Source organism: Clupea harengus, chromosome 5 (genome assembly GCF_900700415.2).
Source record: "Clupea harengus chromosome 5, Ch_v2.0.2, whole genome shotgun sequence".
In the NCBI taxonomy this organism is placed as follows: Eukaryota; Metazoa; Chordata; class Actinopteri; order Clupeiformes; family Clupeidae; genus Clupea; species Clupea harengus.
Genome location: NC_045156.1, coordinates 7,962,852 through 7,989,953, shown reverse-complemented (window position 1 = coordinate 7,989,953; position 27,102 = coordinate 7,962,852). Strand labels below are relative to the sequence as shown.

Here is a 27,102-nt window from a genome sequence, read left to right as displayed (position 1 = left end):
AGCACAATTAGCTACGGAGCGCACCACCATGACATAACACATATCCTCTGAGGCTTCACAGGGCAGCGTAGGCACGACATATGAACAGTGACCACACACACACACATCTATTGGGCTCCGTGAACAACAACAGGCGCAAAATGAACAGTATGCATTTTCATCCACGCTATCTCAAAGGAAAGGTCAACAAGACTCCTCACAAGGAGTGACCAGTCTGTATCATCTGTCTTTTGTTGTTTTTAGGGTCCTTTACGCTTTCTAGACTTACAGCCATAGTGCCTCAAGATCCCAAAACAGAATGAACTACTGAGCGCGTCACCATGACGTGACACATTCACATAGGTCTACCAGGATAGTGTTGGCAAACCACATACTGTAAATACTGACATAATATATAAATACTGACCCAATCTACCAGTTTCTTTACAGTCCAGCACTACGCAGTCCTACTTGTGGAGGCACAACTATGACCCATAACTGCTTCTGTCTATAACGGCCAGGCCCTCTGGAGCTTACTTTCCATGTACATCTGTGTCCACGGAGGGGCTGTTAAAAGAAACCCTTTGGCTGAACCACTGCAGAACAGGGGATAAAAGTAGAGGGTTTGGGAGAGGTAAGCTGTTCTAAGTCGCTTTGGATGAAGGACTGAGCTGAAAAGAGGAGCTTGGGCGTAGACAGGGAGAGAGAGAGAGAGAGAGAGAGAGAGAGAGCGAGTAAAGACTTCAGACACAGATGGAAGAAGCAGCTTCATCCTTTCCCTGTCAAATTCCCTCATGTTACACTGTACCTCTCCCTCCCATTGCTCCATTATGTGATACTGCACTTGGAGAAGCGGAGCGACATCTGGAGCTTACGGGGACAGACTGAGAGTGTGAGTGAGAGAGAGAGAGCGAGAGAGAGAGAGAGTGAACACAATCCCCCTTTCCCTTCCTTCCCCTCCTCCTCTGACCGTGCATACTTCTAAGATTAATGTTTTTTTCTCCATGCAGATGTTTTATTGAATAAGTAGTGAAGGTGTGGAGCAAGAAGAGGGAACTACTTTTTTCTTTACTTCATTTTCTCTCCCACCCCCCCCAAATCTCTTTATATTTTACATTTGTGTCGCTGTCTCCACACACTCTCTCCTTTCCTGACCTCTCTTCTGCAGTTTATTTTCTTCTGCATCTTCCTCCCTTTCTTTCTCTCTCTCTTTCTCTCTCTCTCTCTCTCTCTCTCTCTCTCTCTCTCTCTCTCTCTCTCTCTCTCTCTCTCTCTCTCTCTCTCTCTCTCTCTCTCTCTCTCTCTCTCTCTCTCTCTCTCTTTCCATTCACGTACATGCTTGAAATGTCAAATTATCTCGCATCCCAGTGCAACAGTCATAAAACCTAAAGGCAGCATTCTTTCATTAAAATATTCTCACACAACACTCCTCCTCCCCTCCTCCCCTCCTCCCCTCCCCCCCCCCCCCCCCCCACACACACACACACACACACACACACACACACACACACACACATCCTCTGCTGGTGGCGTGAAAGACCGGGCAAAGAACCCCAGCGCCAACACACTGCCCCATGCCCCATGCCGCCGCCACCGCCCCCCCCCCCCCCCCCCCCAAGGGATGTAGCACCCGCTGCCTTTCCATGACCAATGGCTGTAAACACAAACACAGCACTCTCCATGTCAACCTCCAGCACATAAAGTCATGACTCATGCCCGACTATTACACTCGTGCCGGGGCAGAAATAGCAGCCGGGCAGAGCTCGCTTGCTTCTTTGATGCTGCCAATCCCAGTGGACCTATCGAAGGCGTGTTACGAGAGTGTGCTGAATTAAGTAGGTGTGCTGGTTTTGGTTCACCCTTTTAAACAGTGATCCTTCTACAAGTATTTGGTACCAAGACATTTTGAATACAAACTAGACGAACCTTTTCTCAAAGTAGCCATGCTCTTGGGTGAACTTTAAAGACACGCAGTATTCTCTGCAGACTACAAAATAATTCTGAACAGGTTTACATTAGTTTTTGATGTCCTTCAAGAAACAACACAAAATGCCTTTGTCAAGGGCCTGCACAAACAGTGATTTAAAAAAACAAATATTTTTGTTCCAAACCACAGATCTCTTCAGAGCTTGTCTGTAAATAAAGCACTCCAGATAAAGGATCCTCTCATTCAAGGTCCCCGAGTCTGGCAGGCAGCAATGGGGCAGATCAACTGATTGTTGAGCTGCATTCATGAGGTCAATAGACCATGATGACCTGGAAGTTATAAAAACAACAATCTGTATTGGCTATACAAGTGTGAAATTAACTTAGCTATTAGTCTCCAAAGTTATTAAACTGTTATGTCTTTTCATAATTTCGTTCTAACTGCAGTACACACTCTAAATGGTGATTATTAGACCCATTGGATCAATTATTTGTGGTAGGTATTGAATTCTCTCACCCTCCTTGTTGTCTATAAAAGTGTGTGAAAATGCTTAATGTGGTTCTGATTCAGCGGTCTGCTCATTAACGAATACTGGGGAGGGATGTTTTTGGCTTTAAGATGAGGTTCTCTCCTGGGAACAAAGACTGTTTGAAGTCCAATTAAAATCACTATCTGTGTGGGTGGCTGGGAAAATGCTCAACTCCACTCCAGAATCTGGCCAGTAGAATATTCAACGTCACAAAACTTCCAAGATAAATGTATCTGAATCCAAACAAATATTGTCAAGGTTTTAAAAGAGCTAGTAGCCAAAACGCCAGTACAGGGTAAAATCCATTAATCAGGACAGCGTCCAGAGTTATCATCTATCTGGTTTGTAATACCTCTGATATGCAAGGAAATGATATAAGTGTAAAAATGTCATGTCATACAGATGGCATGTTAGCCCTTTATCCCTCAGCCTGGGTCCAACTGTGATAATTAAACTACACTTTACAATTCTCATACAAATCACTACCTTTAAGGTGACACGCACAAATCACCTAAAGGTTTTTCACCAGGTCCACATTTACACAACAAAACTGAGAAAGAAGGTAAAGAAGGGATTATTGTGATGTTGCCTGTGCGGTGCTTGGCAATACGCAAAGAGGGCTACTGGTGCAAACTCTTCATAAATGTTTTCTTTCCAGAAATCTGTCTGAAATGGCCAGACGTTTTAAAAGTTTTCAGTTTTACAATATTTGTGGGGGATTAAGTAGCCCCACCAACGTTTCTGAGAACCCGACACCTTAATGAACACGCCCCTTGTCGTCATTACAAAACCTTCGGGGGCGCGCACGTTTAATTGTTTCCAGAGGTCAGGATTTAGTAAGAACGAGTTCCTGAAAGTGTGCAGACTACGCAGTCGACCGCCTGTTGAATCTGCCCTGTAACAGTCTGGGGAGACGTAGAAAAATGAATGGCTTTAACATTTAATTTTGACAGAGGAAATGTGTAGCTTATAGTCTTAGGAGGTTTACTCGGGAATAATGCCATGTCCAATATTGTCATAATTTATGGAACTGAACGTTCAAAATATATTAAAGATATGAGTGTCCTAGGTCATATTGCCCTGGTATGCTTTAATAAGCCCCGGGTGTTCAGGGATTTGAAATGCTACGGTCATTCTAAACACTCAATTTTTTACTTGAATGTCACCCATGTGATGTATCCTCGTAGCCTAGGTTTCAGCCCATGTCGGCTGCTCTAGCAGAGAGACTACTTTCTGTGCATCCAAATGTGCCGGCTGCCTTTCAGATTCTACGCCAGTCATTCCCATAAACGTGTTCAGGGGGGAAGTAGACTGCTCGAGGAATCGTGGCAGGCCTCTCGGAGGCATGTGCTGGTAAAGCAACTAATAACCGCTGCAAAATCTACAGGCATCTCTTTACCAACAGAACACTAATACGATGTCAACGTCGCACAAAAAACCGCGAATCTTGATAGATTTGCCTTTACGACCTGGTTACTCTCGTGTCTGGCTTGAAACGCACTGACAGAATGACAGGTATTTGGGGGGGGGGGGATACGCGCTTACCGAATAGCCAGCCAAAGTCATGACATGACTATATTTTGTATCACTCTTTTTTCCCAGGCCGCCGATCTACTTTATCCAAACAGGCCAATAGGCTGACAAAATACTGTCTCCTACAACAAAGAAATTGACATTTCACTCACCACAACTGACATAGGAGCGACTGCGTAGCCTACATCACGCGATCAAATAACAATGTTGGGAGAAAAAAAACAAACATCGAACGCACAGAAAGACTTGGTGGTAAAGTGTGGAGCGTTGTGTGGAGACTGAACTGACGGCCCTCTTTGCAAAACTGATGCGTGTGGGAGACAGGTAATTTCCCATGACATCAAGACTGGCAAACCCTCCGATGTTTGCATAGATGTGACAATGTGTCGCGACGTGGGCTACGTCTTCAACGGCAGTGCGGGGCTACAAAGGATGCATTGTGGCAAATGTTCATAACCGACAGAAGTAGCTACTCCTAGCCATGTAGTCTGTCTTTGGTCATTTGCATAGATGGCAATCGATGTCTGCTGTAAATCCAAACAGTTTATCATTCAGCATTTCTACAGCCACTTCACTTCCCAAGCCACAGCGTTGATTTACTGGAGCACAGAAGTGTGAGAACTGAGATGATAAACGCGAGCTGCATTAAGAGGTAAGGCAAGCGACTGACTCAACAGACAACACCAACATCTCCTAAGGACTATATCAAATGTGAAATGTTTCCTATCAAACTAGCTATTATTAGCTGAAACAACTCAGACCTGGCGGGCTATAGGCTACTCACCGTCGATAGCTCTGGCAGGAAGAATCACCTCAAAACTGTGCAAAAATCCCAAGAAGAACAATCCAGCCACCAGCAGGTTTGCAGTATAGCGCAACATCATGGCTTTTGACAACATAAAATAAAACTAACACATAAAAATCAGGGGTGCCCCGCGAACTCCAGTAGACCCAGCTGCTTGCTCCGTCAGCGGCAGGAGCAGGAGCCTAGTCCGCGCAGAACTCCAGATCCCCCGGACGATGCTCCTTTCTATGAGCGCCCCTAAACACGTCCTCACACAGAGCTCCAACTGTACTTTGCCGGCAGAGGGGAGAGAGTCTCTCACAAAAAGCGAGGAAAGAGCCACGGCTTCCCCAGCCCCGGGCGGCTAAGGGCTCCTCTGATTCATGCTTAAAATTGGGCTCTCACTGCACATATCATTAGGTAGCTTTGCCTGTATCTCTGCTCCACATGCAGAGAGAGGAGGGAATGAAGGCGGTTAGGTAGCAACGTGTTCAGACCATAAGCCGTTATCCTCTCCTTTGTTCTCTGTGACAACTGGACGAAACAGTTCGTGCCATAAAAAAAATAAAAAACGGGAAAGCAATCTCTCCCTACACTCTCCGCCGCCTCTGTTGCTGGTGGTAACACAAATTGAGCTCTAAATGAGATCCAACCCTTAACTCCAAGACTGACGCGTGACGTCACTGACACCAATGGTTGGCTGCATCTTTCTTTTGCGAATTTAGCGCAGCATACGTTGATTGGTGCAAAGGTGGAAGAAATTGGTGTCGCCGAATCAAAAGAAAAAGCTTTGAGCGAACGCTGTAAATGGGAACGTAATTAAAAAAAACTTTTGCACGTCTCTGTGTGACAGGCACTTTTGTCGTGTACAAGTGCAATATTCCTCCCATTTTTTTTATGTGATCATTTTGGTCATAATATCGTACTCTCCATTAGTTAATAAAGTTAATTTCATTCTAATTCCATAAAACGTTGTCTCCATCTTAATTTAATACCAAGTATGTATTTCACTCTTCCTTTATGTAAGAAAAATATCATGTTTTTTTTTTTTTGTGAAGATACAGATCCTTTTTGTAAGACACTGAAAACTGAAACGGATGTGATTTCACAACGACTGTTCTTAACAAGGGTTAGCTTCTCACACCGTTTCACTGGCAGCAAAGAGAGAACAATGTCAGCTTCTTGGCCATGTCCAATTATTTCTCAGTATAACCACTAATGGCCAGATTGTTAGTATGACTCCCTTTGATTCATCCTTGCCCAAAACAGAGGACACCTTCCGGAAGTGATTTCCCTTGCAAACACCATAGAACCTATTAAAGACATCCACACCGTGCTCCCTCCCTCTCTCATTCTCTCTTTCTCTCTCCCCCCCCCCCCCCCCCCCCCCCCCCCCCCCCCCCCCTCTCTCACTCACTATCTTTCTCTCTCTCTGAGTTTTCCTTTTTACGGGCAGATCTTTTCTCCCCTCTCTGATCCCCTGTGTGCCTCCATGAAAGGGTTTAGTAAGCGGGTCGAGGCCCAGGTCTTGGCCTGAGAAGCATAAATCAGCCACAAACACAGTCAGACCTCAGACAAGGTCCAGCTGGAGAGCAGTTTCCGCACAGACACCCTCACAGACTGCAGCACACTGACCCCCGAAGCCAGAGCCCTGGAGGAAACTTCAAATGCTTTAAGGCAACTTTTGTGGTAAAATATTAGTTGCAGCAGAGCATAGATATTTACAAAAGAGTTGACAATTCCTGGGTTAGTGTAGATGCACCATCTATGGGATACTGAAAAAACAAATGTTTGCAAAATACAGAGCACTGTTACATAATTCCATAAATACTTTTTTCACATACATATGATTATTGTAACATTCATGCAGACTTTCTTTTTGAAGATTTTCTATAACTGTTCATACATATCATGTCATAGATGCAATAGTCAAATGTGTAGTTGGTATTTTGCATATAGGTAACTGTGGCTTAAATGTAACCTGAATTATTTTATTTTTTTCTTGACAAAGTGAGAGATGCACCACTGGCTGCCTCACTCTTAAAGGCAACAAAGCATAAATGTAACCACAAATGACATCTAAGTATTCTCTTTAAGCAGCAGGAAAGCTGTTGTATGAAATGCTGACGGCGGAGTTAAGGGAGCAGCAGATGCATCATTTCAGAAGTGGCCATCAACCACAACGTTCCTCATGAGGTTTGCACACAGAGACCGACCCAGGCCGAAGCTTATGGAACCTGTATCTTTATATCCCCCCGCCCTCGGCTGGGTTGTTTGAGTCTACAAATGGCATGTTTGTGTGTCTGGGATTACCGGCAGGCCCTGCAAAGTGAAACGAGTTTGCCCTGCCACCAGATTATTCCTCACTCCTTTTGTTCTCCTCAAAATGAGTGATTGTGTCGTGCCAAAACCCCAAGTTTTGGGGCCGCCTGTGTAAGCAGCACACAGGCAAGTATCCAAACAAACAAACATGTGCGCTCTGGAAATAACGGTCACGCTTCCCCGGGACTGTAGAGAGGTCCTCGAGAGGTGTTCCGTTGAAAAGAGGGCTGACACATAGCAGGGGCAACATTAGGGGGCAATTATCCCAAAAAGCCAACCAAAAAAGGGACAAAATGCTTACGCAGCAGTCCGAGCCAGCCAGAGTCTTGTGCAACCAAAGGGGTTTATGTGGAAAGCCACTAGGAATGACTGTGAATTTTAAATGGCCCACTGAAAGACAATGGGCTGTAAGACAATGCTAGGTTGTATTTCAGCTTCATTTAAACACTGAATAAAAGTAAATCCTAAACCAGCGTTCATAAAAAATACTAAGGATTGCGCCATTATCGCCGCTTAAGGGGGCAAAAGAGGGTTTTGTCAGACCCACTTTGAAGTTGTATTGAAGAAATCAATACAAGGAGATTTCTTGCACTCTTGCACTGGGTAAAAGAGCATATCTCAAGAAGTTTTAATGAAATTGTCGGTAGAGTGAACAGACTGATGAGACACCATGGTTTGATTATTAGAATCCACTGCCAAAAATATTTGATGAAGTATGCAGAGTATGCTCTACAAGCAAGTTCATTTGAAAGTAATTGTGAATGGCTAAGGACAAATAGCTGAACTCCTGCTTTGAATACAAACTTTCCATGTTCAGTTGTACAGAATTCCAGTGGTGAGAGAACTCCATGTAACATTTAAAAAATCATTCTCTGCGTTTTTACAAAGCAAATCAAAACATCTAATGAATCAATACTGCACAGCTGTCAATGAAGGCGGTGGGCCCAATAAGTCTAATTACTATCTGACCGACACACAAGGGGGACCAGCATGAAACTTCACCTCTTTCCTTTCCATCACGATTGACTTCCACACTTTAGCCCACAGCGGTGCCTCAGACCTTTTCATATTGATCTGCCTGTCTGACAGGATACGGGGATGCAAAGACACATCTGACTGGGAACATGTTTTTGTACCTACTCAGAGTATTTCACCACCAATGGCAAGGGGGTTTGCTTTCCTCTGAGGGATCTATACAGTACATGCATGCTAAAATGTACACATGTAGAATGAGTAGTTTAAGTTTTCCATCCATTTGGGTAACTTGTTGTAAAGCCCAGTCAGCCATGAATTAACTTTATTCTCTTAACCCTCCTATTACCTTCAAATTTAGTATCTTTTATTCTTTAAACCTCCCAAAAATTATTATAATAAAATTTTTTACCCAAGTTTATGTGTCAGGTACTTTATGTTTGTTTGTTGACTACCTAAATAGCCCTTTAAATAAAACAAAAACCCCACCCACCCCCCTTATACATCCTGAATACTGGTTACGTGACTATGGAGAAATATCACCATATCACCATAAAATCTCACTGATGGACCTACTGCATTTCGTTGCCTCAGTACCTGTACTCTGTGCAATGACAATAAAGTTGAATCTAATCTAATCTAAAAAATTGGAAAGAGATATCCTTTTGGTGTTTTCTTGGCTTCATATTATTTGTAAGTACATATTGTTGTTATCTATAACATTTGGAATGGAAAACAATTTCTGTTATCAAGAAACAACCCCAAACAACACCTATGCGTACAGCATGTGTACAGGACATTGAAAACATATCATCATGTTCATTTTGTCTTTAGCCACATGTCCCCATTAAATTAGGAAAAGTAATTTAATATGATGCAAAAAAAAGGATGTCAATAATTTATTTAGAGACGTTAAACATTGAATGGGGTCAAATTGACCCCGGAGATAATAGGAGAGTTAACGTGTACACACAAATGGATAAATATATTTTGTTTTGTTACTGGCGGCATTAATCCATTTGCTTGGCTTGGCCCTCACGAGAAGATTAGCTATCTTTTTTACTTAAGTATCTACTTTTAGTTCCCCTACAGTTGTGAGCAGGAGGGCGGGGGTTGGGTTGGTAGGAAATACAATGCTGAGAGGAGATGTTCGGCAAAAACAGATAAATTGCCTGATATTCTCTCTAGCGGTCACTGGAGGATTAGATCATTGCACCCTCTACTGGAGGCCTTTGGTAATGCCAAGACTGTGAGGAACTCCTCCCTGTATTTACTGCACAGATATATATTCAAATACTTAGACAAACTGTGACATACAAGTTCCACAATGTTGGAAAAGGAAGATCATTTATTTTTCAATACAAATCGCTAAATTTTTGGAACCAACTTAGGGTGAATTCATCAGGATTCACTTTGGCTACCGTGGCAAACTGGCCTCGGCTGATATTGAGACATGTGAGTAGGAATTCTTCATTACTCAAGATAGCATGGGGGATAAAAACAAATGAGAATATTTCATTATTTTAAATTCGTCACATGCCAGATCTGCTAGAGAGGTCAAGAGTGACGTCCCAGCTGTCTGCTGAGAGGAGTCACCATATCTTCTACCAGCTTCAGACTGGACACAAGCCTTAGCTGATTGGTAATAAAGCTGGGATATGTAACTGATAAAATGCAAATAATACTGGTCTATGTAAGCCTCTGTGATATTTTTTATGATATTTTTCTTCTTTCTGTTTTCAGAGGCCCTTCTAATCACCACCAACCCATATGATTTCCCTATCAGTCAAGGTGAAATCACTGTCAAGAGTATCAACGATGTGGAGGAGTTTATTGCTACAGATGTAAGATTCAAACAATTTAAGCAAAGTTAATAGGAATCTAATCAACCCATACACTATTTCATCCTGTCAGACTGCAATAGAGATTTTGGGCTTCACCACTGGGAAGAAAATAGGCATCTACAAGCTGACCGGAGCTGTGATCAATCATGGGAACATGAAGTTCAGGCAGAAGCAGAGACTCTCTCTGGCCCATTTTATTGAAGGTGCCAATTCATCTATGTAATCTCCCCATGGACACATAATCCTGTTAATATTTAGACTTTTGACAATCTTTCTCTATGTAACAGCCAGTACTCAATGAAGTAATGAGTGATGATGACTACTGTTTGTTTTCATCTAGTAGCTGATAAAATCGCCTACCTCATGGCCCTGAACTCTACTGACATGCTGAAGGCTCTGTGCTACCCCAGAGTGAAGGTCGGAAAAGCGTTTGTGACCAAAGACCAAACAGTACCACAGATACGGTATCTATGCATTTATTATATAATGTATCAGATATTATGGGTAACCGTGATTATTTATTGTGTCATCATATCATCATTAATATGTTTTTTCCTTAAATAGGTCAACAATTCTGTTATGGCTCTGTGTAAATCAGTCTATGATAAGATGTTCTTGTGGATGGTCGTCCGTATCAATGTGATGTTGGACACAAAGCAGCCAAGACAGTTCTTCATTGGTGTGCTGGACATCTTTGATGCGAGTGAATGTCTTCATCATAATAATAAAATTACTCCAGCCTCATACATATTAGTTTGTTGCTAAGCTTGTCTGTGTTTTGCCTATTTTAACACCATTTCAACAGCTTGGAACAGCTGTGCATCAACTTCACCAATGAAAACTTCATCTTCTCCATCCTTGAAGAGGAGTGTATGTTCCCCAAGGCCTCAGACACCACCTTCAAGAATAATGCTGTATGACCACCATCTTGGTAAAAACAAGTGCTTTGAGAAACCCAAACCAACAAAGGGTAAAGCAGAAACTCACTCCCCCCTGCTGTGGACTACAACATTAATGGATGGCTGGACAAGAACAAGGATCCATTGAATGACTCTGTTGTGCAGCTGTACCAGAAGTCTTCAATTAAACTGCTGTGCTTCTTGTATGCATCTCACACTGCTGCTTAAGGTATAAAGATGTACTGTACTATGCTATAATACATGCTATGTAATATGAAGAATTGTTACAGTACTGAAGAGCCGGTGGTAAAAGTACCAAAGTGTTTTTTCTGAACTACAATGAAGCTACTGTGCTTCTTGTATGCATCTCACGCCTCTACTGAAGGTATAAACACCTCCTGAGCATTTTCCATAATATTGTCTCAGACAAATATTGAATATTTAATTGTATGCTATATTGATTTTATATAACTATATCACTTCATTATTTTCCTAAACATCTGATGGTGGTGGTGGTTAGAAAGGAGGCAAGAAGAAGGGTGAGTCCTTCCAGACTGTGTCTGCTGTGTTTAGGGCATGTTCAGCTTTTTGAAGAAGTTGAAGTGTTTTAATATGACAATTAGATGGTGTTAAACAGTAATGTACATTATGTTGAGATAATAAGAAGATAGAGGAGTTACTAGGGACACAGTGTGTATTATATTTTCTTAAAACAATTGTAGTATATGGGGTTTGGGGGTATACATTAGGGAATTAGGGAACACACTTTATTATTCATTGAAGTGTAATGGTGTGCTGGAGGGTATCAGAATCTGCAGAAAGGGCTTCCCCAGCAGAATCCTTTATGGTGACTTCAAGCAGAGGTATTTTTGCAATATTACTGCAGTTAATAAGTTGACAAATAGGTCAAACCTATTGGGGTAGGGAATTTTCTGTTGTCACCTGCTCGTCAATGAGCCATGTGACTAATTAGTCAGGTATTTATAGCTCATTGCTGTGTCTTTGTTCTGAGTTCTGGTTTAGAGTTTTCTTGTTTGAATTCTGATTTCCTAGTCTCAAATGTCCTTGTCTCCATTCATAGTCCATAGTTTTTGTGAATTCTCAGCCTCTTGTTTAGTCAAGCCTTTGTGGCATAGTTACCTGCCTTGTTTTTGCCCTCTGTTTTTGATACTTCTGAGATTTTACTTTCAGTTTTTCACCATTGTCTTCCGTGTGTTTGGATTATCCTTATCTTTGGTCCAATTAAAAAAACAAAGTTTTTCATACATCCTGCACGTGGGTCCTACACTAAACCAGAAATCCAGCGGCCTGGTTTCGATTCCGGACTCCGGCCCTGACAGTTGTGAAATGTGTCAAAACCCTTGTTACAGGTTTTCTTCAAAGCTGGTCTGCTGGGTACCCTTGAGGAGATGCGAGATGAGAAGCTGGCAGCTCTGGTCACAATGACTAAGGCTCTCTACCGTGCCTTCCTTATGAGGAAGGACTTTGTCAAGATGAAGGAGATGAGGTAAGCTCTAGATGAAACCTGAGATCATAGACCTCAGACCTGAGATGCATACACTTTAGACTTGTGTATCGCTGAGTTTTACAATAATGTAACTCATGTAACCATCAACAGGGAAGCCATCTTCACTATCCAATACAGCATTCATTCATTCATGAATGTGAAACACTGGCCATAGATAAAGGTGTACTTCAAGATCAAGCCTCTTCTGAAGAGGGCTGAAACTGAGAAGGAAATGGCAGCAATGAAGGAGAACTTTGACAAGATGAAAGTGGACCTCGAAAAGGCCCTGGCAAAGAAGGATTTTGAAGAGAAGATGGTCTCTCTACTGCAGGAAAAGAATGACCTTGTTAGGGGTTTTGTGGGAAAGGACCCGATCGCAGACCAGGGGCCCGTTCGTCGTAGGGTTGGAGCTAAGTTAATCAATTGGCCTTTTAGCCCGTTAAGATTAGCGAGCTGATTGAGAACAGCAAATATCGGTTCGTTAACGGCTGATCCGCATCCAAATCATGTGGTTAATTTCAACCAGGCTAAACTTATCATGGCATTTGCGCGTGCACGTCCTACTTCAAAAGGCAGGAAAGGTCGATCACCAAAACCATGATTTTCTAACGGTATTATGGCGGAAAAGAATAAGGAGAGAGCAGGGATTTTCTCGGCATCCGAGCAAGCAATCATAATGAGTTTATACGAAGACCATAAAGATGTTATCATGGCTAAATCAAACACCGCCACCGCTGCCAGAGCAAGACAGGCAGCTTGGCAAAAAATTGCCGATAAGCTAAATGCGTACGTTTTGGGGAAATGTATAGGCTCATCTTAAGTGCCTCATTACCCCAATCAAATCACATTTCTTTAAATGTGCCTGCTGGCAGTAGGCTTAATGGAAATAATCATCAAATGAGATCTTGCTAGCGAAAATAATGATCTCAACTCTTTCAGAATAAGTAGATAAAAACAAGGCCAAAGAGTATCTAATTGATATGAATTCATAGACACTTATATATACAGTATATATACTGAAAGCGCTTATTTATCACGTACTATGTGTATATGCATGTATGTGTAGATGACCATATTGAAGTAGGAGTTTGAATTTTTGTGTGCAAATCTGTGTATGGGCGGATCACAGTATGTATGTATGTATGTATTATTCATAATCAGAAATTCAATCAATTGAAGCAGTGAAAAGAAGATTTTTGTTAGATTCTCTCTTCGTATCATGAGTCCACTTTAATCGTTTTCAACAATAATGATATGGTATGGTGTACTAATAACACTGTCATATAATTATGAGTGCTTTCAACCCCCATGTAGTTGCAACCCGGCCACTAAAAGGACTTGGGAGCAAGTAAAAGTCAAGCATAAAAACATCATTCAGGCTGGTGAGTCAATACAATATGTACCATGGTAATGTATTGAACAGCTTGTCAGTGTCATATCCTTCATATTTTAGCTAACAAGAAAAGGGCAGATATGGCGAAGACAGGGGGAGGACCCAGAGGTCCAGAGCTAACGCCTGCTGAGGAGCTGGCCCTGGCCAATAACAGGGGTAGGCCCATTATGCAGGGCATAGCTGGGGGCAGTTCCTCTGGAGAGGTGGTGGCAGGAGAGAATCCCTATGTCCAAGGTAGGTGCACTTCATTCTATGAGTTTCCTTCATAATTAGTAATTTGGTTAACCATCGTCACATTTCGCAGTGGTAGGAGGTTCACTCAAACTCCTGCAGCCACCTCCCAATGTGTTGGTCGGGGGAGAGGAGCCCACTGGTAGGTTGATATTGCTGCATCATTGTGTAATGATTCTAAACATGTTCATTGTGTGTGTCTTTTAAAACCCAAGGCAATTTTCCACAGTTCCTAATAATTCCTAATTTACTAACAGGAGGTCGGTCTAGACGATGAGGACACTCTTTCCGCCTTCTCCAGCGATTTGGTAAATGCAAGTTGTGTTAACTAATACTCCTATCCCACTCACTCCTGGCACTCACTACATCATTAAATACCCTCACATTGTGAGGTGAGGTCTGAGTATAGTTGGCATCTGACCACCACACTGAACAAAGTTATGAATGGTTTTCTTGTCTTTTTTTCCAGACTGACAATGAAGATGTGCGCACGCTGTATAAGCGCTACTTGCGTGCCAAAATTCATAACCTCAACTTGAGCTCAATGAAGCTTGATGTGGAGGTTAAATTGCTTAAACAGCAGCTGAATGTAAGTCTAACCCTGTAAAGCAAAGCTTTGGCTAAAGTATTTGTGAGCTTTGCTATGAATTGTAACTAAACAGAAATTCTTATTTCTTGTGCACCTTCATTTACAGGATAACCAATAAAGGGAACAAAAATAAAGGCTTTATTGTACAACATGGATCTCTTACATTATTCTTCAGCATGTTCCTCTATTCAGAATCAGAATTATTTGTATTTCCAAGTACACTCTCATATACAGGACATTGACTTGGTGATTTCAGAGCATGGGACAGACAGAATATTCATAAATAGAATAAAAATAAGGGTCATAGTCAAACATACAAATAATCAAAACAGTATTACAGTGTGAGCATACTGTGCAAGAGAAAGTGTTAACAAAATAGCAATAAATGATGTGCACTTGCTATGATGTGTTGAATAAATAAGGATGCAAACTAAAGTGCAAACTGCAGTGCATTGTGTGCGGGGGTCCCAGAGTCAAACAAACAAACACGGGAAAGCACATGGCGGGGAAAAAGGAAAAAAAAAAGCACAATCCTGACAGATCTACAGTTAGCTGTAGCTTCTGTGAGTAGTTTTTATGTCCTTTTATGTCCTTTTGCGCCAACGGATGGCGGAGGAGGAGTCTGGCGCATGGGGTTCTGTTGATACCAGAGACGTTATAGTGAGATTGACAGGCCATCAAACCAATCACGCCACTAGCAAGCTGCTTACCTTGTAAGCAGTAGCATGCTAACATTAGGTAGGGTGCTCACACACACCTCGCAAATCCTATCAGACGTATTTTTCAGTTACAATAAAGGTTTTTTTTACATTGTACAGTGTCTATTTCTCGGTAACTTTTAAAAAATCTAATCAAAAAAAAGTCAAACAAACAACTTTTAGGTCCAAATACGACCATCTACGGAGTTTGGTCGCCATCTTTTTTTTTTGAGCTTGCCGCATTTTAGACGTAAGCATATACGGGATCTGATTGGCTAGCGCCTGTGCTGTCAGTTATGCATGAAAGGCAATTTGATTGGCTGACGCATGCATTGCCTCTCGAGAAGTTGAACATTATTCAACTCTTCCCGCAAGCAAAGCATGAAACGCAACGCACAGGAACCCAACGGAGCCACAATTCAGTTCGGCAAAGGATGACGTCACCCCATTCAAAGTGAATGGAGATCCGTCAACCCTGACGGATCAACGCATTCCAACGGAAGCGTGTAATTGCTCTGTTAGGATGCAAGAACTCAAGACACCACTATAAATAAATACCTGAGTTAATGGGTCACGTGACCACTAACTAGCAGGTGAAACAGAAATAGTAAATGGCGGGATAGTGAAGGCAGGAAGTAAACAAAAAACACATGCCGACACAACAGGACAAGTCTTTTCTTTGGCGGCCTCTGGAGGCCAAACAATGTCCCAAGTCATGACATGAGGAGATGGCCTCTCAGGATGAGAGCATTACCAAGTTAACCAAAGAGGAAAAACTCCCTCCAAGAGGCACACCAGCAGACTCTGGATGATCTTCAAGCAGAGGAAGACAAAGTCAACACTCTGACCAAATCAAAGACTAAACTTGAACAACAAGTGGATGATGTGAGTAGGCCGACGGCATATTGACAATAATAAGTAAGGAAAGTCATAGACCAAAAGGGACTTGACCATACAATTTTTCCATAAACAGCTGGAGGGCTAATTGGAGCAAGAGAAGGAACTCTGCATGGTTCTTGAAAGAGCCAAGAGAAAGCTTGAGGGTGACATAAAACTGGCCCAGGAATCTATAATGGAGCTGGAGAATGATAAACAGCAGTCTGAAGAAAAGATCAAACTTCTTTAAAACACCAGCATGCCATTACATATCACAAATTATTCATTGATTTCATTTTAATCCTTAAAGGAAGGACTTTAAAATCAGCCAACTTCTGAGCAGTTTAAAGATGAACAGTCACTAGGATCCCAGCTTCAAACAAATGAAGGAACTCCAGGTGACACGTTGTTATTAATTATTGAATGTTATGATGACCATGGAAAAAAAATGCTTGATTTACAGTTGAAAAATGTGTCATTTTTAACAAGTAACATACTTGAAAGCTACGTACCAGAAAATGTCTAGCTTTTGGCTTTTACTGTGTGACTGTCCATAGATGGCTAGGCAAAAAAAACACTGGTTGCCTGTGCCTCTGAATGTTTCAGTATAACAATCAGAATCCAACTGTGTAATCTCTGATCATGGTTCGTATTGAGGAACTGGAAGAGGAGATTGAAGCTGAACGTGCAGCACGGGCCAAAGTGGAAAAGCAAAGAGCTGATCTCTCCGGGGAACTTGAGGAGATCAGTGAGAGGCTTGAGGAGGCTGGTGGGGCTACTGCTGCTCAGATTGAGATAAACAAGAAGCGTGAGGCGGAGTTCCAGAAGCTGCGTCGTGATCTTGAAGAGTCCACCCTGCAGCATGAAGCAACTGCTGCTGCTGTCCGCAAGAAGCAGGCTGACAGTGTAGCTGAACTGGGAGAGCAGATTGACAACCTTCAGCGTGTCAAGCAGAAGCTGGAAAAGGAGACGAGTGAATACAAAATGGAGATTGATGACCTCTCCAGCAATATGGAGGCTGTTGCTAAGGCAAAAGGTATGAATACAAAAATAAAATTTCAATTTTTTTCTAGTAATTCCTTTTATGGCCCATGACCAAATATGTTTCTTTTCTTTTTCAGGCACCCTTGAGGATCAACTGAGAATGGTGAGTAAAATGTGGTGGGCAAAAAAGGTGAGTTTGGTCGCCAACTTGAGAAGGAAGCTCTTGTGTCTCAGCTGACCAGGGGCAAGCAAGCTTATACTCAGCTGAAGAGGCACACTGATGAGGAAGTAAAAGTAAGACAAGTTAAATAATATTGAAGAAATAAAGAAATAATGTTCCTCAGATGGAGACATAATTGTTTTTTAAAGGGCAAGAATGCCTTGGCTCATGCTGTCCAATCAGCCCGTCATGACTGTGACATGCTCAGAGAGCAGTTTGAGGAGTAGGAGGCCTAGGCTGAGTTGCAGCATGGAATGTCTAGGGCCAACAGTGAGGTGGCTCAGTGGAGGGCCAAATATGAAGCTGATGCCATCCAACGCGCTGAGGAGCTGGAGGAGGCCAAGTATGATGACATAATACAAAAATGCTGAATGAATAGATGGTTTGTTGCCTGATTCTCTGTAGTTTTAAGCTATTTGACATTAACTTTTTATTATGACAACCTTTCTAGGAAAAAGCTTGCCCAGCGTCTCCCAAGACACTGAGGAGTCCATTGAGGCTCCCAAGTGTGCCTCTCTGGAGAAGACCAAGCAGAGACTGCTTGAAGTGGAGGACCTCATGATTGATGTAGAGAGGGAAAACACACTGGCTTGTCACTGCCTTGACAAAAAACAGAGGAACTTTGACAAAGTAATAATCACTCAAGCATCATAATAGTTACCAAGCTGATAATACTTGTGTTTGTGTTTTAGTTGTGAAGGCTGAAAGACTATAATTTTTTTTATATCAGGTTCTGGCAGAATGGAAGCAGAAGTACGAGGAGGGCCAGGCTAAGCTGGAAGGTGCTCAGAAAGAGGCTCACAGCACTGAGCTCTTCAAGATGAAGAACTCCTATGAAGAGGCTCTGGACCAGCTGGAGACCATAAAGAGGGAGAACAAGAACCTGCAGCGTATGTCAACCTACATTTTCATACAATTTAATATAATTACGTATTACATAACATGTATGAAATATCAGTATTTTGTAGATACCTCTCAGAACTGCATTTTCTTTTCTATGTAGAGGAGATCTTACTGGGCAACTTGGTGAGACTGGCAAGAGCATACATGAGTTGGAGATGGCCAAGAAGACAGTGGAGAGTGAGAAATCAGAAATCCAGACTGCCTTAGAGGAAGCAGAGGTAATATCATCTGTAATTCTATACTTGCGACATCCTCTAAAAAGTCACATAAACTTATTTAAAACCCTCCTCTGTAATAGGGCACCCTTGAGCATGAGGAGTCCAAGATTACCCAGGTCAAGAGGGAGATTGAGAGGAAGATGGCTGGGAAGGATGAGGAGATGGAGCAGATCAACAGAGGGTGATTGACACCATGCAGAGCACTCTAGACTCTGAGGTCAGGAGCAGATATGATGCCCTGAGAGTCAAGAAGAAGAAGATGGAGGGAGACCTCAATGAGATGGAGATTCAGCTCAGCCATGCCAATCATCAGGCATCAGAGGCCCAGAAACAGCTTGGGGTAGTCCAAGGACAGCTCAAGGTAAAGATGGTCAATGTCAAAACCAGAAAAAGTCTCTGAATAAAACATAATCAAACTGGTATTATTTCAAACAGGATATTCAACATTTCCAGTAAAAGTAACACATGCTTTGATATCAGGATGCCCAGCTGCACCTTGAAGACATGACATGAAGGAGCAGGTTGCCATGGTGGAGCGCAGGAACACCCTAATGCTAGCTGAGATTGAGGAGCTGAGAGCTGCTCTGGAGCAGACTAAGAGAAGCCGCCAAGTGGTCGAGCAAGAGCTGGTGGATGCCAGCGAGCGAGTTGGACTGTTGCACTCCCAGGTAAGCTAGTGAAATAATGAAGGAAAAGTCAATTTGTTGTATTAATTGTTGCTGTGTTTCATTGTACATTTCATTGTAATGTCAATTAGAACACCAGTCTCATCAATACCAAGAAGAAGCTAGAGGGCGACCTTGTTTATGAAGCATTTGTTCATAGTCTGTTGATCATTTACAAATCATTATTACGACATTTATCAACGTTAGTAAGCTATTTATAAATGAGTAGTCATGTATTTATGAACATGTTTCAAATGATTTTCTAATGATTTATATGATAATTTATAAGGTATATGATAATGGCCTGCTCACTTTTAATAAATCATTTAGAAATGACTAATCAACCAGTTTTAAATGATGTACTAATGATTTGTAAGATAATTTATAAGGTATGTGATGATGGTCTGCTCACCATTTATGGGTCATTATGAATAACCTTTATCATGCGGTAGCTATTGTCTAATTCATGAGTGAATTTATAAATGTTAGCACATGTAGTAATACCTCAGTTGATGCCTAATATAGGTCTAGAAACCATTTATTAATCATTAGTAAAGTGTTTTGCAGTGCTTGATCTAAAGCGGGCACTATCTATACTTTATAAACATTTATAAATGGCCCGTTTCTGAGGGACATACTATAGAGACCATTTACTAATCATAAGTAAAGTGTTTTGCAGTGCTTGATCTAAAGCGGGCACTATCTTTACTTTATAAACATTTATAAATGGCCCGTTACTCAGGGACATACCATTAGTAGACACTCCTGCAGTAACTGATGTAAAGTGTGACTACACACATGCTCCATCAAAGTCTCCAAAAATGACCTCAGATGTTAAGATGTTAAACATATCAGTACAATCTTAAAAAGGACAGGGGTAGTATATAAGGGGCATATACAGTGTGCAGCAAGTCCTAAACCTATCACATCTATGGAGCATCCCTGCCCCCTGTTGGTGGCAACGTGCATAACAACAACTAGGCCTATTTTATTATTGCCGCTTTGACAACCTTGTCCGTATGAGCAGACCAGGTGAGGTCATCGCTGATGTTCACCCCGAGGAACCTGAAGCAGCTGACCTTTTCCACTGCGGAACCGTTGATGTACAGGTGTGCGTGCTCCTCCACCTGCCGTCTCCTGTAGTCCACAATCATCTCCTTTGTCTTGCTGGTGTTGAGAGAGAGGTTAAGAATCCCATAAATTAGAGCCATGGGGGAATTGTTTATAAAGTTACAGCCACTTTTACAGAGGAGGGGGCGGAGTCATTTACAATTTTTTTCTCCTAAATTATAGAGCAAGTTTAGGGGTTTCATAAAGCTATTTAGGTATACAACATTGATATAATTTTGCTTATGGGGATAGATTTGTACTTGGTCTACAAGGTCCTGGTCAGTTTGGCTCATTTGCACATAGAAATACTCCAGATACTTAGCCTTCAGACAAATATAGTGAGCATTTGCACCCCCAAGTGGTAGTGTTGACTAATACACTGACATGGGTTTAGTTACCTGCAGGCAAAGTTTGAGAGTATTCCAGGGTACTGGCTTCCTGGGTAAGCACTCACTAAACAGCACAGGGTACATGGAAGCCAGAACATAGCACTGAAAGATGTATAAATACAGAATATATAGATAATAAATGGTTTTACATTTCAGTGTGCTGCATGTTAAATAACGCAGTGGCCAGCAGCAGTCTTGTTCTGCCTTTCAACAATGTCTGGGTTTACTCAAGAACTTTAATTACATTATTTTAATTAATTTATACTTACTGGTACAAACACACATAAAATCAAGAGCGATGTATTCAAAAGATTTTATTAAAAAAAAAAAAAAAAAAAATGTCATAAAGCAGACAGATGTTTGACTGCAATACTGTATTACTGTAAATAAAATCCAACAAAACTTGACCAACATTTATACAATTGAGTGTGCGTTGATTTCTCAATTTCCCCGTTTACCTTGATGTATTGCCCATTTACATACACGGTACAGTAATTAGAAGTTGGAAAATATTTCCAAGAGTCAGAAAGAGGACTGGGAGCTTTATCTTTTTAATCCAATGGATTCAACTGGGATAATTTCCAGTTAGGACAGATTCATTACCTAGCAGATACCTTTTAATATAGTTGATGTCTGGTGATAGGATGGAAGCTGGAAATGCACATTATGTGTAACTTCCTGAGGTGGTTATAAAAACATAGTTCAAGCTCATGTCATTTCTTGGGATGATCGCCATCAAGTCGGTGTCATTTCAAATCTCTAGCATTTGCTTTCAAGCCTCACTATTATTTAAACTGGACCTGTTTTTGAAGGTAAAGGATTCTGCCAGTCTGCCGATAAATTAATTAACTCTGTTAACTCTGAAGAGACCTTTCTAAAATACGAACACTGTAGCACTTTGCCTAATTACACTTATATAGAGACAAAGTGGAATAGTTCAAAGTTCTAAAGTGCCAGTGATCAGATTCGTTAATGATTTCATGTCATGGTAAAAAAAAGGCCACAGCTGTTTAAGAGCACAATTTTGGAAAATGTTAACAGCTAAAAGCTAGCAACAATAGACATAGTAGATCATTCAAACATCAATTATTAAAATTAGCATCCAGTGGGGAATTACAAGATAAATAATACTAAAATGGGACCATCAACAGCAATAAAAAATTGTTACTGCAGTACATGGGCCAATAGGAATAGCACAACTTCACTTTAAAATTGATATAATGTACTGCCACACTATTTCAGCCTTAAACTCCCCTCTTGGGTGCCACTATATGCTACATCTAGATGGAGGGGAATCATTCCATTTCGTTATCGATAGGGGAGGGCTCTACATACTCTCAAGTCACGTCTTATATCGGGGAAACTTTGGAGTAACATCACTGGGAGGGACAGAATCCCACCCAAAGCTCACTTCACAGAACTGAGGACATGGCCAGGATTTGGAAAAGGTCACCTTAACCATTTCTGATAAAACACCCCCTTCAAAAGGAGGGGGTAGGAAAAAAAATAACAGTGAGGTCTTGAACAGGGTCATTTTCCACCTGCCATGATTTTGAGGTACTGCAATGCATTGTGGGCAGCATTAGCCCGTGCGGCATCCTGGCTGGGGGCGAAGCCGTGGCACACGGTTATGGGCTGCGTGGAGAGTTCCACCAGACACTGACACAGGCCACTGAGACTGCGCTCCTCTGAGAGAGAGAGAGAGAGAGAGAGAGAGAGAGAGAGAGAGAGAGAGAGAGAACGGAAGAGTATTAGACTTTGAAAATGAACTCAGCTTGAACTTAAAGATTTTAAAATATGACAGAAGTGGCAGAACATTTACTTCAGCGGAAACTGAAATTGACCTCTGTATGTCAGTCAACAATATGGTCTACATTTAAAGCTAAAGCATTGGCTTATTATAATGCCCACTAGTGGCAGACGTGAGTGGCTGCACTTGTCTGATATCATGCACATAATAGTATATTTATTGACTTTGATTAGGTTAGACACTCAAATCTAAATCTTTATTAAACACAAAACCTGCAGTGAAATAGTCTACAATATATGAAAGAATAAAAATGTAACTAGCATAGATATTGCTCAACATTGCAATACATCTGTAAAGCTGCCTAAGGAGTGTTACTACTTCATCAGCATCCAGAAAAGAGTAAAACAGTTAAATAATACTGAAACGAACACATCCTGGTTAAATACAATACATATTTAAATGGATGACATCTGAGCCACTAAGCCAGCTGATCTGAGAACACTTCATTTGGATACATTTTGTATTTCCTGCAGAAACAGATTACCTGTTTTTACAGCCACAATCTGTCTGTCTGTCACTTTTCATTGAGTACAGTGGGTCATTTCACACACTTTGAATGTCTAAAAATATTCTAAGTTTGAAGACTATCTTGAGTTCATATTTAAAATGTGTAATCCCCCATCATAACTGGCCTATAATATAAATAGAAAGTTTCATCCGAATGCTACATCAAACTCTCTTTGACAACATCATGTATAGCAATACATTTACTTCACTACTATATGTTGAAGGCAGACTTCAGCTCTCATTTCACACTGATAAGACAAAAAAAAAAAAAAAGATCTTTAAATACATCGTCAACAAACCAATCCAAGCCAGACTGGCTCCATTTCATCCCAGGAGATAGGGTGGGAAAATATGACTAATAGCAGACTAAAAGTTTGCGGCTGGGTCTCGGCCCTGGTTCCTACCCCCAAAATAGCCTCTGGCAACCCACTTAAGGATGGCATTGGGCACATAATTTGGTGGTTGATTTACAAAACTGTGCTTGACATTCATAAGGGCGACCATAGCCACTCCACTTACATATTTGCAATAAGTATGACCAAATGAGATGGGAGGCCACCAACCGCGTGTTTCCGCCAGAGGTGATTAATTAGCAATGCAAAACTACAGTGTGAAGCTAGGGGGTTTCAGCAGAACCCTTCCAGCACTACAATTATACAACATGTTTACTCATCACACTAAACCTAGACTACATGCGGATACAAATGGCGTCACTTCCCAGATGAGATTAATCAGCACAATGGCATGGAGAAGGCTCGGTTCAGTTTTGATTTCTGATTGAGAAATGAAATAAAATAGATAACCAAGTAACAGGTTCTATTCTGGACCAGACAGCGAGCTAGGAAAGTAGGTTAGGACATTATACCTTTTGGACTTGAGTAGGGGTGGGTAAAGATTTGTAATGTTTGTCCATTACAAAGTGTTTATAGACATCATTCTGCAATACTAAAACAACTCTGAAAACCTGTCTAGATGCAGTTATGAGCTGTTACTGTTACCATGTTAGCGTTAGGTAGAGTAGCTGCTCGTGGCTAGGCTTACCCAGGTCGAGGTAGCTGACGTCGAAGCGCTGCTCCTCAGACAGGTCGTGCAGCAGGGAGCAGAAGTTGGCTGTGGAGCTGACAGTGGCCAGCGGGTGGCTGCGCAGCTGCAGGATCTTCTCGCCCGCCGAGTTGCGAAGAGAGTCCCAGGTGCAGCCGGAGCCCTTCCACTTCCCACCCTCCAACCGGTGCTGCTGAAGCCAGAGTACAGGAAGAGGAAAGGCTATGAGAAGAGTGTGTCCTACTGGTGTCCTCTACACAGCATTTACATTTCAGAAGGAGTTTTACAGAAAGCTTACAACCTCATATACCTAATAATTCAATGTTATTTATAAATAAAATTGTCTCAAGGCGCTTGCAGTAATAGCTAACAGTTAACTTTTAATAAATTACACTATCCGATGTATATTAAGCATCTTGCCAAAAACATTTTTCATGCTTTGGTTATGTTAGCGTTCCGATAAAACTATGCAGAGTCATATTTATGTAAATTCTTGTGATATTACTCCGAGACCTTGTCAGTCTACATGCTTCTTTAGTTTCTGCCGATGTCTTAGGACAGTGGTGTAAAAGTGAGCTACACTTTGCAACTTTAGGGGGATCTCAGTAGTAAAAAAAAAAAAAAAACTCTTCCTGAATTGGGCTATAAAAGACCCACTAGAAAGGCTCATTTGTTTTTTTTTAAGCAGACGCCAAGTATCAGTTTGAATGGTATTGAATGACTTGCATTTAACATCATTCATTGTGTTTTTCCCCCTTCAAACAGGATAAATTATCCACTGCACAAGTGATTATTTTACAGAACATTTAAGCCAGCTGTAATGACATTAATTAACATACAATCAGCATTAATTGTAAGCCCACATTTACAACATCATTGACATAATGTTGGTAAATGAGAGCTTTGACCAACATGATCAGCGTTCTCACCATAGTGAAGGTATCTTCCTCCGTCTCGGCTTCATGGCTGCTGCGCAGATCCACCGGTACGTCATGGATCCTGGAGAGCATCTTCGCTGCTGCATTACGCTTGGCAAGCTTCTTGGAGGTACCACTGCCTATTCATTTTAGGTAAAGGATATGCAAGAAAAAAAAAATGAGCTTCTTTTTCCAGTGCACACCTATTTTCTAAAGAAATATTTCACTGTGTTGTGGAAAAATGTCATGTGTATCAGCTGCTCATTAAATTACTGGTGGTTATCAAACTTTGCAGCAAATCCAGAGACTTCAATACCAACAACATGCCTTTATAGACACTGACTGCCATAGAACCTGGAAGTTCTATAGGCGACCTGAACATTGGTAAAACGGTGCTTTAAAGGAAAGTCTCCCACAGCTCTGCTCTGCCCCCACTCAATATTACCGATTTCAACGAATCTCTCCACGCGGCAGGTCATGGTGAACTCCTTACGATGTGCAGGCCCAGACTCCTGTGTCACTGTGTACTCAGGCAAACGCCAGCCTTTCTGCACTACAAGCTCCTACCAGACGAATGGGGAGGCAAGCAGTGAAGAGTGTTAAGAAGAGTGGGGAGCTGAAATTAGCTCAATCTATCCACAGACATGAAGAATAGCCATGAAAAACCTAGGGTAAACGTAGAAATGATGTGGCATAACGTGAAACGCTTGTCAATACTGAAACATAGGGAATAAACTAAAATAACAGACTCCAGAGTAAGAGACTAATGCCCATGTTAGAGCGTAATGTCTAATGTTAGAGTGATAATATGGTATCACCTGTAGTGCTCCTACTGGATTGCACTCGACTTGCTGGGTAGAGCTGGTTGACTTCATCTCTGCTTGAATACTGCACAAAAGTGTGGAACCAGAATTTAGCAGATAGAATATGATCATTTCTTATCAGCTTAAGATACACAAACACATTGGGATACCATATCAATAACGGACTTTACCATTCCCCATCTATAGACATTTCGACCCCAGCAAATCCCTCGACTCCTCCGACAACCCCTATGCTTCCTTTGAGCATCTTGAGAGAAGCCTCTGCGGCTTTGTGCTTTGCAGCCTTCTTACTGGGCCCTTGGCCGGTGCAACTTATGTCGCCCACGGAGACGCGGAAGGTGAAGTTGGGCTGGTGGGCCTGGCCCTCGGCCTTCAGCAGGTCATACACCGGGGTCTTGCCTATCCGCGTTCCATACTCCTGCAGCAGACTGATGGGCGTCTTCCCGGGATTCACAGCCAGCATTTGCTCAATACTAACACATACAGACAGTTAGTCAGATGAGCAGCTGTCAACCAATACAAAAACACGTGGCTCTACCTGGAAAAGTCCACGCCCAGTGTGATACTGCTAATTTTCACCTCAACACTCAAATTGTGTTTAAATTACCTGGACCTTAAAGAGCACTATCGCTAATGTGCTAGCTAGCCATCTCGTTAGTTTGCTAACATCAATGGTGACTGTTACAGTAGCTAGCATTAGCAAAACCACAGTGGCAATGTTGCTATGGATTGTGTGGCGACACTGTCAGCATCCCCATCTCATGCAATTAAGGACAAGATCTAGGTCCGACGGAATAGTCGGCTAATTCTTGCAGTGTGCATTCTCATTTATCATGGTTACGCTTGAAAGACCATGTTACCTGGAACTCCCAGAGTTTCTCTTGCAGTTGCCCGGGCTTTTATCGTCGTTCATTCCCTAATAACAGAGACAAAGCCAGTCGGTTTCAGATTGCAAACTCCCCCCCCAAAAAAGCAAAAAAAAATCCCTAGATGTCATTGATGGTCCCTCAAGACGAGGAGGCAGCGACATTAGGAGACTGCGACCTCCTTTCGCAGTTCCTCTGCACGATGGCAGTGTATTGGATATATATTTCCCGCATAGATATTTCTTAGCATCAACCAACTTCCGTCGCTGGCTTCTGACGTCACACCTTTACACGTTCAGGCAATGGATGTCCATAACAAATAACATAATTATCGTTATTTACTGTCATTGTGCTTGTGTATCTTAAAAACCTCAACGGTATCCGTTTTCACCACTGGGTCATGGGCATAAATCCATGTCTGTGGTCTGTTTAGATTTGTCATTGAAAGTAATGATTCAAATGAATGCATTATGAGATAATGTATTGTCAAGCCACTATTAAATAAGTATGAAATGTATATTGAATTGTCATTCTGGCAGAAAAACATCCTATTTAACATCATAAT

At 41.7% G+C, this 27,102-nt stretch overlaps 2 protein-coding genes and 1 pseudogene across 3 annotated transcripts in view; 1 reads left to right on the top strand and 2 right to left on the bottom strand.

The window, feature by feature from the left end:
* The window catches only part of lrp1aa (low density lipoprotein receptor-related protein 1Aa), a 149,331-nt gene extending 143,856 nt beyond the window's left edge, over positions 1–5,475 (bottom strand). The window contains exon 1 of the mRNA XM_031567561.2: positions 4,753–5,475. Coding sequence (XP_031423421.1) covers positions 4,753–4,867 — 115 coding nt within the window. The 5' untranslated portion in view covers positions 4,868–5,475. The remainder of the gene's footprint in view (positions 1–4,752) is intronic.
* Positions 5,476–5,987: 512 nt separating this feature from the next.
* On the top strand, positions 5,988–20,054 carry LOC105912175 (annotated as a pseudogene).
* Positions 20,055–20,868: 814 nt separating this feature from the next.
* On the bottom strand, positions 20,869–26,797 carry tarbp2 (TAR (HIV) RNA binding protein 2). 2 transcript variants are annotated; one of them, XM_031567560.2, is made up of 7 exons: positions 26,532–26,797; positions 25,842–26,144; positions 25,666–25,735; positions 25,293–25,410; positions 24,860–24,987; positions 23,931–24,120; positions 20,869–22,260 (listed from the first exon to the last, which is right to left on the bottom strand). In XM_031567560.2, exons 1-7 carry the CDS (start codon positions 26,582–26,584, stop codon positions 22,103–22,105), a joined length of 1,020 nt encoding a protein of 339 aa, XP_031423420.1. In that variant the 5' UTR covers positions 26,585–26,797; the 3' UTR covers positions 20,869–22,102. The 2 variants fall into 2 exon arrangements, with proteins under 2 accessions (XP_031423420.1, XP_031423419.1); XM_031567559.2 differs by having other exon boundaries at positions 23,931–24,123; positions 26,532–26,794.
* Positions 26,798–27,102: the final 305 nt, after the last annotated feature.